The sequence below is a fragment of the Podarcis cretensis genome (genome assembly GCF_951804945.1).
Source record: "Podarcis cretensis genome assembly, chromosome: 17".
NCBI lineage: Eukaryota > Metazoa > Chordata > Lepidosauria > Squamata > Lacertidae > Podarcis > Podarcis cretensis.
Genome location: NC_137187.1, coordinates 10,317,796 through 10,333,168, shown reverse-complemented (window position 1 = coordinate 10,333,168; position 15,373 = coordinate 10,317,796). Strand labels below are relative to the sequence as shown.

The 15,373-nt window shown below is 46.2% G+C and overlaps 1 protein-coding gene across 3 annotated transcripts; it reads left to right on the top strand.

Annotated features, from left to right (window-relative positions):
* Positions 1-2,677: 2,677 nt before the first annotated feature.
* Positions 2,678-13,793, top strand: TMEM139 (transmembrane protein 139). 3 transcript variants are annotated; one of them, XM_079958871.1, is made up of 3 exons: positions 2,678-3,310; positions 10,432-10,743; positions 12,139-13,793. In XM_079958871.1, the coding sequence occupies exons 2-3, from the start codon at positions 10,496-10,498 to the stop codon at positions 12,548-12,550; spliced, it is 660 nt and encodes a 219-aa protein (XP_079814997.1). In that variant the 5' UTR covers positions 2,678-3,310; positions 10,432-10,495; the 3' UTR covers positions 12,551-13,793. The 3 variants fall into 3 exon arrangements, with proteins under 3 accessions (XP_079814997.1, XP_079814996.1, XP_079814995.1); XM_079958870.1 differs by lacking the exon at positions 2,678-3,310 and adding an exon at positions 6,047-6,304; XM_079958869.1 differs by lacking the exon at positions 2,678-3,310 and adding an exon at positions 9,934-9,950 and having other exon boundaries at positions 10,322-10,743.
* The last annotated feature ends 1,580 nt before the right edge of the window (positions 13,794-15,373 follow it).

Genomic DNA, 15,373 nt, shown 5'->3' with positions numbered 1-15,373 from the left:
AATGGGTGACTGGAAAGAGAGGGAAAGTTAGGGGCTGCTTCGAGGCAGAGCAGTGTGCACCTGACTTACTTCATAGATACGGCACACTTGTATATTTTTTATGTTTTTAAAAGCTGATGCAGCCAACTTGTATTACAAGACAGTAGGCCTGGTATAATAATATTTATCATTGATACAGTGTGGTTTATGTCTGCTTTATATACATGGTCAACAACCCTTCAAGATAAGCCAGAATTATTATCCCCACAAGGAAGGAAAGGGGGGCTGAGACGAAAAACAGTCTTTCCCAAGCCTCACAGTTCTAGTGAGTTCTTGGCTAAAGTCAGAGTTGAACCATGGGCTCCCCAGCTAACATCCTTACTTATGATACTAAGACAACTCTATTCCATGTGTCATAAAGGTAAAGGTAAAGGACCCCTGGACGGTTAAGTCCAGTCAAAGGCAACGGTGGGGTTGCAGCGCTCATCTTGCTTTCAGGCCGAGGGAGCCAGCGTTTGTCCACAGACAGCTTTCCGGGTCATGTGGCCAGCATGACTAAATCGCTTCTGGTGCAACGGGACACTGTGATGGAAACCAGAGTGCATAGAAACGCCGTTTACCTTCCCACTACTTGCACTTGTATACTTCTGAACTGCTAGGTTGGCAGGAGCTAGGACACAGCAACAAGAGCTCACCCCGTCACGGGGATTCGAACCACCGACCTTCTGATCAGCAAGCCCAAGAGGCTCAGTGGTTTAGACCACAGCGCCACCCATGTCCCTCCCTTCATGTGTCTTATAGTGAATATGAATTGTAAAGTGGGCAGTCATTCATGGGAGTGTTTTCAACACATTCCCATGATGAAAAACCATAAAAATATTAGCTTTGGTTACCCACATACAGAGCCTCAACTGGCATATGAATGGCCTTCTCTCTTCTTTTACCTGGGTGGCATTCGGTTTTCATTCAGTTGCGCTTGTGATCCACACTTGTCAGGAAATGGTGCACAGCCATGATAGCTAAAAAGAACTCCTCAGCTGAACTTTTTGTCCTAGGAGCGAATACAGTATGATCTCATTTTCCCTGTTGTGTGTATCATTTGAAGAGTTTTTAATAAAATCACCATTAGATTTGTCTCTTTTTGGAGGTGTTCCCTGCAGGTGTACATCTGGTTTAAGCTAAGAACACATAATGGCTGTCTATCATTCCCACATTCTGTTGGGTAAGTTTTCCTTTCGTGTCCATGCTTTCCATCCAAAATGTGTTTCTGGAGAACAATAGGCTCACTTGTCCTGTTAATGTAACATCAGGTTGCACACAAATCCATTTAGTGCCTTTGAGACAGGATACATCCAGGCAGAATTGCCACTGAAGTTATCCCAAAGGAAAACATTGAGGTGAACCTCAGTGGCACAGCATCTCTTCAAATATTAGATAAGCCACCTTGAATCAGAATTGTAGAATTGGAAGGGACCGCAAAAGTAATCTAATCCAACCTTTCAATGCAGGAATCTTCACACCAATGCGGGGCTCATAAACCTGAGATTAAGTCTCATTCTCTACCGAAGGAGCTATCCCTCAGGGCTTGCTATTGTTTGGACTTTCCACAGCAACAGCAATACCTTTGCATGCATAGTATTGTGGCCATGTGATGTTTTGACGCCTGAAGCAAACCACCAAATTGTACCTCCCCCACCAGGAATGAAGGGGTAAGTGAATATCTAAATCAGGAACAAGGGAGAAATAAAAGATCTACATTGGGATCTGCTGCCCCTGTGGACTCTGCCACCTGAGGCAGTCAGCTCATCAGTGGGCCGAGAGATAACAGGAAGGACTGAGGGATTAAGAAAAACAGAAACAATTTCGAAAGAGGGATTAGATTTAAATCGAAAATTATATCAGCCAGTTGCCAGCTGATTATGCCCAACTCCACTCTTGAGTCAGCTGCCATTTGGTGACTGGTTCTTCCATTGCATCATCAACTTGTGACTGATGGGCCTCCATAATTTTCAACTTTCTCAAGTGGGCCCTGTGGTTTGAGAAACCCCTGCTCCAGACTGTAGTGCTCTTCTGCTAGCAAGGAGCAGGTTAGCAGGCTGTGAAGTGTGCACGGCTTCATGGAAATGTGTGCATGATTGCTCCACAAGGAAGAGTGTCTGGCTTTTTCCTGGTACTCATCTCATAGTGTTCCTGATGTGCAAATATAGTACCAGGCAGGGAATGTGGGGTTTTTCCATTAGCAGGGTCAAAACATAATAATCTACACCGGCCTTCCCCAACCTGGTGCCTTCAGATGTTTTGAAATACAATTCCCATGAGCCCTATCCAGGCCAGGAAAGGTTGATTATCTCAGATAATAGTTTTCAAGCTGTTCCGGGGAACTCCAAGCTCAGGAATTGAGCATGTGCTGTGTAGCTCAGTTCTGAGAAGAGAAAAGGCTTGTTTGCTGGCCAGTAAGAAGCCAGAAAGTTTCAAAGCCACTGATCTACAGTGTTGAATCACTTCCCTAATGCACAGTTCTTTTCGCAAGTTTAGATCCTGAGTTGGGGTAATATTTCAGTGATCCTTCACCCAGTTGTCAAGATTTCAACAACACAGCTGTAATTTCACAAGAACTTTCGCCGCTTTTATTCTGTGCTCCTAATCCCCAGGTGTTTTCCTTAAATCACACAGAGACACTCTGCCTCATCTGTCGTCTGGGAAGGTTACTGACCTGGCAGCAGATCCATTCCCTCTTTGTCCATATAGCACAGAAGTCAAGGGTGTAAACTAAAACCGGTACCTGCCAGGCAACCTGAGTAGTAGGAAGAACACATAGTTTATATCTTTACAGAGCTCATAAATAGTTATGTACATGCCATGTGATTTAGGGATGGGCCTAATGCCCCACCCTGTCGAGGGAGGTGTCACTGAAGGCTTTCTACAAGATAAAAGAGAGAGAGATCTTCGCCCCAGTAAGAAAAAGAAGCTGGAGACGCAGATTGACACACACCCCTTACTCACCCTTTGCAATACGCCACCCATTTCCTCAGCTGCCTTCCTGCTCTTTTAAAGAGGCCCAGCTGGGAGGGCAAAAGAGGAAAGAATAACGTTCTCAGGTGGATAAAGGAGACAATACTATTTGGGGTGAAAGATCGTGAAATCTGCTTACTAAGGAGGGGTAGCTCTCTGTCTACACTCGCAACTTCCTTCTTGGGTGTTTGGATGTGCCCTTAAAGGGTGAAGGCGGGAAGCTGCTGGCGTTTCTTCTCTTGCTGGGAGTCAGTTACCTGGGGATGACCACAGGAGGGAAGACCTCATGGCTGAGGCTGGAGCAGAGCATCCAAGTTTGGTGAGTGACCAGGGCTGGTGAGGGGCTGCTGCTGTCAGAGACTTGTGTGAGTGTTGCTTGCGAAAGTAGCCGAGGTGTGTACATGCATGCGACAAAGTAAAATGAAAAATACTGAGAGAATCGGTCACATGTGTGTTTCTGTTTAGCAGCAGAATCCTTTTACAAAGCTTTCAATGACCTGAGTGTAGTTCCTTCTGTCCTGTGCAAGAAGTCAGCTGGTGCTCAGACATTGCAGTCACATTTGTATTTACTCGGGAGTAAACTGTGCTCAGTGTGGTTTACTCTCTACTAAGCCTGTTTAGGTCTGCAGCCTGAATTATGAACAAGCTTGATCGGTAGATAGCAGTGGCGTAGCGTGGGTTGTCAGCACCCGGGGCAAGGCAAGTAATTTGCACCCCCTAACCCCCCCTGCACCCCCCACGCTACGCCACTGGTAGATAGGGAGGAAAAAAGCACAAACCCACTAAACTAACTACTCCTGTAAAGTTGAGTCAGCATTTCCAAACTACTGTTGCCACTTTTGTCTTCCGTCACCATTATTACAATACTTCTTAAGCCTTTTTTTTAATATAAAGATTTAACAGCATCTCAAAGCACGAGGCTGTGAGCTGTCATTGATAATATATGCATGTTTCATCGTTACATTGCGGCAATAACCATGAATCATAAATTCAATGTATCTTAAAGGTTAATCAAGAAATTGGTGTTAAGTTTTGAATAAGATTTAAAACAGTTTTCCGTGATTTAAGAGTAAAGACGAGCTATATTTTTAATTAGTGAAGATTTGGCTCTCTATGTGTAAATAGATTCATTTATAATATATACATATTTACAATTTAATGTGCCTTTCTTTAAGGCACACGGGTGGCACTGTGGTCTAAACCACAGAGCTTAGGGCTTGCCGATCAGAAGGTCGGTGGTTCGAATCCCAGTGACGGGGTGAGCTCCCATTGCTCGGTCCCTGCTCCTGCCAACCCAGCAGTTCGAAAGCATGTCAAAGTGCAAGTAGATAAATAGGTACTGCTCCAGCAGGAAGGTAAACAGCGTTTCCGTGCGATGCTCTGGTTCGCCAGAAGCAGCTTAGTCATGCTAGCCACATGACCCGGAAGCTGCACGCCGGCTCCCTCGGCCAATAAAGCGAGATGAGCGCCGCAACCCTAGAGTCGTCCGTGACTGGACGTAACGGTCAGGGGTCCTTTTACCTTTACCTTCTTTAAGGAATGTGGTGTTTAGCAACCTCCCCTCCCCATTTTATCTTCACAATAGTTTAGGCTGAGCGATGGTGACTGCTCTAAGGTCACCTGCTGACTCTCATGCCTGAGAAGAGTTCAGAACTCACAACTCCCTCCCTGGTCTTCGTTGGAAGCTAACCACTACACCACATTAATTATCATAATTATGTTAATTATAGGTATGCTTGGATTCGCTTGGGCTTTCTTTTGCTCAAGTGTTTGTTTCATACCATGTATGATGCTTACATGACCATTTCTCAGCCATCTTGGATAGCCTAAACACAATTGGAAGATACACAGTTAGAGACACTCTGAAAATGGGTTTTTGTGTGTGTGTTTTTTAAAAAACAAAACTATAGCTGTTAATCCTACTGAGCATGTGAGCTAGTTTAAAGTCAAAAAGCTGCTTGTCTGTTCAATCAGATGATTGACTATAGTAAAAATCTCCGGAATTTCCAGCTGTATGTACATAGGGGGTCAATGTTTCTGGCTGTTGGTGGTTCGAGCCTACCCTGGGACGGCATTACAAGGGGTTGGACAAGGTGACCCTCCCCGGGATACCTTCCAACTCTGCAATTCTATGATTCTATCTCCCCTCCATCCTTCAGAATCTAGGGTTGTATCCCTGTTTATTGTCTATGGAAGTGTGTTGTTGGAACACATGTGTGTGATATATATATATATGCATATGCTAGATAAATGTATCTAGTAAATGGCATCCGTCCTGTGGAACGCCCTCCCACCAGATGTCAAAAAGAAAAACAACTACAGTAGTACCTCAGGTTACATACGCTTCAGGTTACAGACTCCGCTAACCCAGAAATAGTGTTTCAGGTTAAGAACTTTGCTTCAGGATGAGAACAGAAATCGTGCTCTGGCGGCGCGGCAGCAGCAGGAGGCCCCATTAGCTAAAGTGGTGCTTCAGGTTAAGAACAGTTTCAGGTTAAGTACGGACCCCCGGAACGAATTAAGTACTTAACCTGAGGTACCACTGTACCAGACTTTTAGAAGACATCTGAAGGCAGCCCTGTTTAGGGAAGCTTTTAATGTTTAATAGGTTATCGTATTTTAATATTCTGTTGGAAGCCGCCCAGAGTGGCTGGGGAAACCCAGCCAGATGGGCAGGGTATAAATAAATTATTATTATTATTATTATTATTATTATTATTATTATTATTATTATTACTACTACTACTACTACTACCACTACTACTACTACTACACTGGTTCGTGAAGGTGTGATACCAGGAAAGGGTACTGCAGCTGAGAGACAGATAATTTATTCAGACAACTCCTGCCACCCCTCCCCACCCTTTCTTCCTTTTTCTTATTCACTTCCTTTTCTTCCTCTGTCCTTTGTTTGGGTTTTTGCAAGCACCTTCCGTCTCTGACTCTGCAGAGTGGAATTTTCCTGCGCTGCTGCTAGGCTCAGGCACACACAGAACTTCGGTGGTTTTTTTTAAGGCATGGGAACCGAGAGTCCAGTAAGAAAGCTATTATTAGTGCAAAACAGAGGCCAATAGCAGAACTTCCTCCAACTGGGATTTCCCTGTAGCCTGAAAGGAGCAATGTCCATGAGTGGCACAGCCTGCCTCATGATGACCATGCATGCTTGCATGAAAGCAGCTGTTTAAAAGGGCTTGTGTTGTTGTCAGACATCAAAGGGAACAACATGACTGTGCTGTGAACATGCAAGTGAAGCCAAAGTTAGAGAGCCATTTATTTCACCTGGGGAGCAAAGGATGCAGTTAATTCAGACTGGGTGAGCCTCTCTGCTTTTTTATCAGCAGTGGGTATAAGTAAACTATTATGATTATTATTTAAAAGATAAAGGGACCCCTGACCATTAGGTCCACACGCGGACGACTCTGGGGTTGCGGTGCTCATCTCACTTTATTGACTGAGGGAGCCGGTGTACAGCTTCCGGGTCATGTGGCCAGCATGACTAAGCCGCATCTGGCGAACCAGAGCAGCGCACGGAAATGCCGTTTACCTTCCCGCCGGAGCGGTACCTATTTATCTACTTGCACTTTGACGTGCTTTCGAACTGCTAGGTTGGCAGGAGCAGGGACTGAGCAACGGGAGCTCACCCCGTTGCGGGGATTCGAACCGCCGACCTTCTGATCGGCAAGCCCTAAGCTCTGCGGTTTAACCCACAGCGCCACCCGCGTCCCTCTATGATTATTATTTACTGCACTGGAATTTTTTCCACCTGTTTACCTTTTTTATTGCCTGGTTCACAGACCCCCTGAAGCCCATTCACAGACCCCCTAGGGTCTCCTGGTTTCATTTCTCTTGGGTAAAGCAGCATAGGAGACTTACAACGTCTCCTTCATGTTTTTTATTTACAATTTAAATGTACAGACAGAACATATGGGAAGCAAGGGGATTCCTGCGGTGCGCAGCAGAACCAATGATCTTGTGCCAGATTCCCAGAGCGAAAACTGCACCCCACTGTGATTTCATCTTTAGTCAACCCACAGCTGTGTCAGCTTTCTACCTGGCTCTGCCTGCATTGGCTTTCAAACTTGCCCATCCCACTAGCCCAAAGGTGCTGCTTTTCAAAGGAGCAGAGAGATTCCAGGCTGTGAAGAAAGAGCTTCCCCAGTCATTGAGAAAACATAAACTTATCTTCCCCATTGGCAAGTCCAATTAGCTATTTTGGATGGATGCATAGAAAAGAGGGACAAATGATGTTGGGAAGTCTCACACAATGTGATGGTTGTGTGGGATTTGTTCTGAATGTGTGGGTGGCATTCAACTAAGAGCCATTGAAATTAATGAACATACTGAGATAGGTCCATTAATTTCAACGAGTCTACTCCAAGTAAAGCTTAGTTGAATACCACCCTATGTTTTTCTGTGTAGCTGCTCGACTCCCTTGGAATTTGTCCTGGCAGCACATTCCTTTTGTGCGATGCATATTGCATATTGGGTATGTCCTCGTGGCTATGTGTGATGTTATACCTTTTGAGAGACGCAAAAAGCTATGTTGAAATGCTATTGTTTCCCATTGCTTATTTCTTGTGTCTGCCTAGGGTCAGTTTAGTGTGCCTTTGTTGCACTTCAGGTTCCACAAGGAAAGCTGGAATGAGTTCTCTGAAGTGCAACCAGTGCTGCATTTGGTCTTTTGTCTGCATCTTAGCATGACTATCAAGGATTTCTGCTAAGATCAGTAGTTTTCAGCCTTATCAGAACACTTTTAACTCAATCATGCATGCAGGGGCTAATAAAATGCTTAAAAAACGCCAACAATCTATTTGTGTGGTGGTAGTGCTGTTTTTGCAACCCACCTTAGATTAGGCAAGGTTTACCTCACCTGGGCCGGTTCAGTTCAGCGGAGATCCCTCTGTGGGCCGGATTGTGTGTGCACATGAGCATGCGCATGAGCGCGCCTGCCCACGATTTCCGGCGTCTGTGTCTGTGCAGATGTGATTTCCACCTCCGTGGAAGCGAGTCCCCGCGCCGCGCTGCACCAGTTTAGCGCAGCGCAGGGGGACTCGCAGCTTTGTTCAGGGGTGGCTTGTGGGCCAGTTAAACGACCCCCGTGGGCCACTTGTGGCCCGTGGGCCTTAGGTTGCCTACCCCTGGATTAGGCCATGACCTGGACTGGGTTGCCAACCCACCAGTTGAAGACCAGTGTACAAGATGGCACTTCCAATTCCTAGTGTTCGCAGCAATTGTGGACCAGTTTTTAGCTTTAAAATTATATATTAGAATATATTTGCTTATCTAGATATCCGCAGGAGCACTCATGTAGCCCCTTAAAGTAACAGCACAATTTTATTCAAGGGTATCTATTTTCACTCAACTGTGACCTAACATTTTTCATCTTATCTCTCTCTCTCTCATCTATCTATCTATCTATCTATCTATCTATCTATCTATCTATCTATCTCTTTGAGAATCCACTAGGGCAGGAGGGGTGGGGGGAACCTTTGGCCCTTCAGATGTTCCTAAACTACAACTCCCATCAGCCCTAGCAAGTATGGCCAATGGCCAAGGATTATTGTAGTTGGAGTTTGGTATCATCTGGCACAGGTGACGCAGGTGGCGCTGTGGGTTAAAGCCTCAGCGCCTAGGGCTTGCCGATCGAAAGGTCGGCGGTTTGAATCCCTGCGGCGGGGTGCGCTCCCGCTGCTCGGTCCCAGCGCCTGCCAACCTAGCAGTTCGAAAGCACCTCTGGGTGCAAGTAGATAAATAGGGACCGCTTACCAGCGGGAAGGTAAACGGCGTTTCCGTGTGCGGCTCTGGCTCTGGCTCTGGCTCTGGCCAGAGCAGCGATGTCACGCTGGCCACGTGACCCGGAAGTGTCTCCGGACAGCGCTGGCCCCTGGCCTCTTAAGTGAGATGGGCGCACAACCCCAGAGTCTGTCAAGACTGGCCCGTATGGGCAGGGGTACCTTTACCTTTACCTTTATCATCTGGCAAGCCAAAGGTTCTCCACAGTTGCACAAGAGCGAAGTCTAAGGAAGAGCAAGCTCTCTGCTCATCCTCCTTATTCCAGGAATGAGGGATGTCTTTCAGCTCAAGGGCGGAAGCCACATACTAGTGGCAGGTGGAGCAACAGAGACCACATTCCAGCCATGAAAAAGTCTGCTGTTTCCACAACCAGAGGCCCACACACATTTCTCCATCCATCCAGCAAGAGGAATTACCGTATTTTTCACCCCGTAGGACGCACCGGCCCATAGGACGCACCTAGTTTTTTTGGGGGGGAAATAAAGGGAAAAAAAATTATTCCCCCCCCCCCCGGTGCTCTGCGCTAATCCCGAAGCTTGTGGCGTGCGGAGTTCAGCGCGCCCCAAGCTTCTGGGTGCCGGCAAGGTCTCTGCTAGCCGTAGGAGAGCCGCGCGGCTCTCCCACGGCTAGTGGAGCGCTGTGCTAATCCCAAAGGTTGGGGCGTGCGGAGCTCAGCGCACCCCAAGCTTCTGGCTGCCGGCAAGCTCTCCGCCAGCCCTGGGAGAGCTGGGTCTCCCACGGCTAGCGGATAGCTTCCTGAAGCCTGGAGAGCGAGAGGGGTCGGTGCGCACCGACCCCCTCGCTCTCCAGGCTTCAGCGAAAGCCTGCATTTGCCCCATAGGACGCACACACATTTCCCCTTCATTTTTGGGTGAAAAATACGGTATCTCAGTCCCAGTAGGCAAAAGCAGGTGAGGAGGATTGGTATGGCTTGGGGTGGGAGGGTATAGCTTGGGGAGTTCCAGGGGCCAGATACAGAGGGCCACATTTGAGCCCCAGGCCAAAGGTTCCCTACCCCTGCCCTAATCCTTCATTATGTTGTATATTTATCCTGGATGAGGGCTAGCGCTTCAATAGCTCTAAGTGGTTACTTCATTGGAATGATTGCCTGTATATATTTGCACTCATGTCATCAGGTACTTTTATATTTGCACTCATGTCATCAGGTACTTGGGACGCAGGTGGCGCTGTGGGTTAAAGCCTCAGCGCCTAGGACTTGCCGATCGAAAGGTCGGCGGTTCGAATCCCTGCGGCGGGGTGCGCTCCCGCTGCTCGGTCCCAGCGCCTGCCAACCTAGCAGTTCGAAAGCACCTCCGGGTGCAAGTAGATAAATAGGGACCGCTTACCAGCGGGAAGGTAAACGGCGTTTCCGTGTGCGGCTCTGGCTCGCCAGAGCAGCGATGTCACGCTGGCCACGTGACCCGGAAGTGTCTCCGGACAGCGCTGGCCCTTGGCCTCTTAAGTGAGATGGGCGCACAACCCCAGAGTCTGTCAAGACTGGCCCGTACGGGCAGGGGTACCTTTACCTTTACATCAGGTACTTGGCTTGCACATGGATTGTCATTTGAGACCCTTGCTTGCCGTGTGCTTGAGTCGCATGTGTCCGTGTCTCTTCATCAGCACCACTGCCTTTCATCTCTTTGACAGATGCCTGTTCTTGCTGCTGCCCAGCTTTCTGCCGTTGACTGCCACTCTTACCATTCCCTCTGCCATGTTATCCGCGTCACACTGGAAGAGCCTCCGTCAAACGTTAATGGTGCTGTTCACCGCCACGCTTCTCATTGGAATAACCATGCTGGCCCTCTCCACTGACATCAACCCTGTTGGATTTTTCTTCATTGCAGTGGGGGGTCTGTGTTTGCTTGGCTACCTCATTAGTTTGGCAGTGGAGTTCTACCTGAAGCAACGCAATCCAGCGGAAGAAAATAATCCAGGCTCGCGGAGACAAAGTCAGGCTGGGTAAGCAGCTGCGTCATACTTTCCTCTCGTTTGCATATGCTGACCCTTTAGAGGTAGTCTATACAAAGAGCAGGTTGTGGTAGATCAGGCTTCCTCACCCTCGGCCCTCCAGATGTTTTGAGACTACAATTCCCATCTTCCCTGACCACTGGTCCTGCTAGCTAGGGATCATGGGAGTTGTAGGGCCAAGGTTGAAGAAGCCTGTGGTAGATCATGAAAAGAGCATGGCCAGATAAGTCCATGGATTTGTTTGTCCTGCTTGCTGATGATAATATCGTTTATACCCCACCCATCTGGCTGGGTTTCCCCAGCCACTCTGGGCAGCTTCCAGCAAAATATAAAAACACAATAAAACGCCAAACATTAAAAACTTCCTGATACAGGGCTGCCTTCAGATGTCTTCTAAAAGTTGTGTAGTTCTTTATATCCTTGACATCTGATGGGAGGACATTCCACAGGGAGGGTGCCACTGCTGAGAAGGCCCTCTGCCTGGTTCCCTGTAACCTCACTACTCGCTGTGAGGTAAACGGCAGAGGATCCTTGGAGCTGGACCTCTGTGTCTGGGCTACAATGGGGGTTTAGGGCTTTAAAAGTCAGAACCAACACTCCAAGTGGCCAACCAATAATTCTGGGAAGCTTACAATGCTGATCATGAAGGCTCTCGGCTCTCAGCTGTTTAGCTACAATGGCTTGAGATTCTACTTAACTGTAATGGCAAATAGCTTGTAATTGATATATTCTCCATTGACTTAGGCCTAAAGTCTTAAAAACTTCCCTGAGTTACCAGTTACCACCTCCTCTTGGGTCAGTGAATCAAATAATGCATTATATGAAATATTCCCAGTGGAGGACTGCAGTATTATATTAACAAAACTGCTTGTGGCTGGTTGTTAAAAGCAATGAAAACCATGAGCTGGCATTGCATCTGAACCAACCTCAAGAAAGCCAGGGGCAAGAGTGAAAGGATTTGTTATTTGGGGGTGGGATTCTATCTGGAAGCACCCTAAAAGTCTATCAAATTCTACAGTAGGTTTAATAGTCACTCCTTCTCTGCAGCAAAGTTTTGGAACTATAGCTCCAGTGAAAGGTGTAGGAGTCCCCTAACAACTCTCAGCTCTCTTGGCAAGCTACAGTTCCCGGAATTCTTTTGGGGGAAGCCCTCACTTTTTAATAATAATACAAATTTTATTATTTATACCACACACATCTGGTATCATAGTGTTTTAAAACAGGTGAGGCCTGTGATTGTGGGGGCCAGAATGCACTTGATGATCCCATTGCTTGAATATGGTAGATATTATTGTTTGTTGAGAGGACAGAGAATCATCCTTTGTGGAAAGTATGGAGCTATTATAATGATTTGTGTTTTTAACTACTTCCCCTCTCTTTTACCAGCATAGACAATGAGGCCTATGAGGCGCCGGCATATGAGGAGGTGGTGACTACTGGCTACTTATCGGGACCAACCATCTGGACCATCACCTCCACCCCAGGGGCAACCCCAGTGGAGCCCCCTCCGTACAGCGTGGTCATTGAGCCTCCTGCCCACGGAGAGACTGTGGTTGAGGCGTTCAGTGTTTCAGTGGCACCAGGCACACGGCGTGCCTCGGAGGCAGATCTACAGTCCCGGTTCCGCCTCAGGTTGCTCATGCCGCCAAAACTGCAGCGATTTGTCTCGGATACCCATGAACTCAAAGGTGTTGAAGAGCGAGCAGAACGTCCGGAGCCCCTCACGCCCCCTCCTGCATATGAGAACGCGACTGTGGAGGAGGTCCTTGAAGAAGAATTTCAGCCCTCCAGGCTATGAGAACGGTGCACCGTGGACATATATTTGTCAGACTTTCTTTGGTGGTCGTCCTGTTGCAATCCATACGATATGAGAAACATGGCCTGTGTGCAAGATGTTAGCTGCTGTACCCACTTTTTAAGAACTCTCCTCAGAAATGTGCACATACAGGTCTGAATTTCTCATGGGAAATACAAATATACAGTATATAAAAAAATGAACTTGTGTTTTCTGACATTTCCAGAATGTTCTTGGACTTACAGTGTAGACTGCTTGGAAGCTGGCTTTAAAGAAGGCTGGACTGGTTGGTGTAATGATTGCTGCTCCTTTTTTTTTTAAATAACCACATCTGAAACCAAATAAACTGAGAGGGCAAATCTGGGATCAAAACTACAAACCACATCTTAATGATTTCCAAAACCTGTTTAAAAGCTTTGAGTCTGAGAGTTAGCAAACTGAGATTTATAAAGAATTCAGCTTCTGAAAATAGCACCCAATCAATCCATATTTCTTTATTGTGGAACAAACTGCATATTATGTACAGAACAGTGAATTTGTAAATATGTAAAATCATAAACATTGATTGTGTACAATTGAACAACGTTACAGAGAAATGCAATTGCTTCCTGCCCTTTTAAGAAACATACTAGCTGATTACCAAGGAATGCTGTAATGAAAGAATTTCTAAAATAATGTGATCACAGAAAATCTCTCTGTAAATCGATTGCAGGCAGGATACCAACTGATGGACGTGATCTGTTGACCAAGTCTTTTCCTCAACATTGCAAACAGTATAACTTTAAGAAACTTGAAAACAGGACAATCTGTTTAACAACTGTGTTTATTGTCCAACATATCATGTACGCTACTGGGTGTCAAAAACAGATGACAGGCCAAGGGACAGGAGAGTATGGAAGCCTGGAGATGGAATGGAAAATGGGTAAAGATGAGTGTGTTGCTGTATTTAGTCATCTGAAACTGAGTCCAGAATGGACAGACATAGGGCCGACCCAATCCAAAGGCAAACTGAGACTATTCTCCCAGGTTACAGGGTGTGGGTGAATCCACTTCCAGATGTGGAAGCAAATTCCATTGATATCCAAGGGATTTACTGTTGATTTTAATCATCTTTTAAATGTTTTTAACTATCTGTTTTTATCAATAATTTCAATATTTTATATTATATTTTTGTACACTGCTTAGAGATTTTCTTACGATAAGTGGTATGTAAATTTTATTAAATAAAGGATATTTTGTTCTACCAGCTTCACTCTGGCACCTTAAACAGCTGATTGACATGCAGAAATTAAACAGATGATGTTTTGCCCAGTAACAGATGGTAGCACCTATCTTTAGAATTAGGCAGCAATCCTCTGCACAATTTCACACATTAAAATCAGTTGACTGCAGCCCTCTGTCTACTTAATCTGAGAGCAAGCCTCGCTGAACTCAAATCAGATTTACTGCTGAACAGGCAAGTATGGGTTTGCACTGCAAATTTATCTATGGCTATAAGAAGAAAGAGGAGAATTTCTGGTAACTGAGAAACAGACAGGCAAGTCTCTTTAAAGACAAATCTCCAAATGAGTGAAATCTAATGAATATGCACATGTGAAACATGAGGAGACACTGGGTGCATTGGGCTTTGGTTATTCTTTGAAGGGTTCCACCACCCTATTTACCCAATCTGATCTCCATCCCACTCCACCATTGCGTCAGGCAACCTTAGAATGAGCACTATATAGGAGTTCCATCCCAATTGCAATATCCAGCTTTGCCCCTTCAGTTAAAGGGTCTCGCCCTGCTCTAGCAGTCTTTTACTGCAACAAAGCAAGGGAAATTCTGTTTGTATTAGAGCTTCCACAGTGGAGTCCTATCTCTTCTTGGTCTCCTCTATTCCATACTAAACACATCCAGCTCCCGCACCTTTTCCTCATAAGGCTTGGTTTCCAGACCCTTGATCATCTTGGTTGCCCTCCTGTACACGTTCCAGCTTGTCAATATCCTTCTTAAACTGAGGCACCCAGAACTGCACACAGTTTTCTAGGTGTTGTATGACCAAGGCAGAATAGAGTACAGTGGTACCTCTGGTTGCGAATGGGATCCGTTCCGGAGGCCTGTTTGCAACCTGAAAAGAGCGCAACCTGAAGCGCTGTATCTGCGCAGGTGTGTAGCACGATTTGGCGCTTCTGCGCATGTGTGAAGTGCTATTTAGCACAAGTGGCGAAACCTGGAAGTAACCCTTTCCGGTAGTTCTGGGTCGCAACCTGAAAAGACGTAACCTGAAGCGTCCGTAACATGAGGTATGACTGTAGTACTATGGCTTCGCTTGATCGGGATACTATACTTCTGTTGATGCAGCTTAGATTAGCATTCACTTTTTTTGCCACTGCATCACACTGTTGATTCATGTTAAGCAGAAGTCTTATGCTAGCAGGATCTTACCAGTGGAAGTCAAATAAGTGTAGGGAGGGGAGGAAGCAAATCCTTGAAAGATTCTCCTGTCCCCCCCAAGGCTTGCTCATCCCTCCTAATTGGTCTGGGGTCCCACTGATTCTGGTATAGGCTATAGGTTTGGCTATAGTGCTCCTATACCTAAGGCTATTCTTAGATGCCCATTTGAAGGCATGTTTAGCAGCTTCAGCTAGTGTGCCAGTTTATTGTTTATTTCTTTCTTTAAAAATATGCTTTGCCTTTTTTTAAAAAAAGAAAAAAAGCATACTCAGGGAAGCTTGCCACCAACTGTCTCGACAACATTTGTTGATGCAGCCTAGAGTAGCAGTAGCCATTTTTGCTGCTGCAACACACTGTTGACTCATATTAAGCTTGCGGTCAACTAAGACC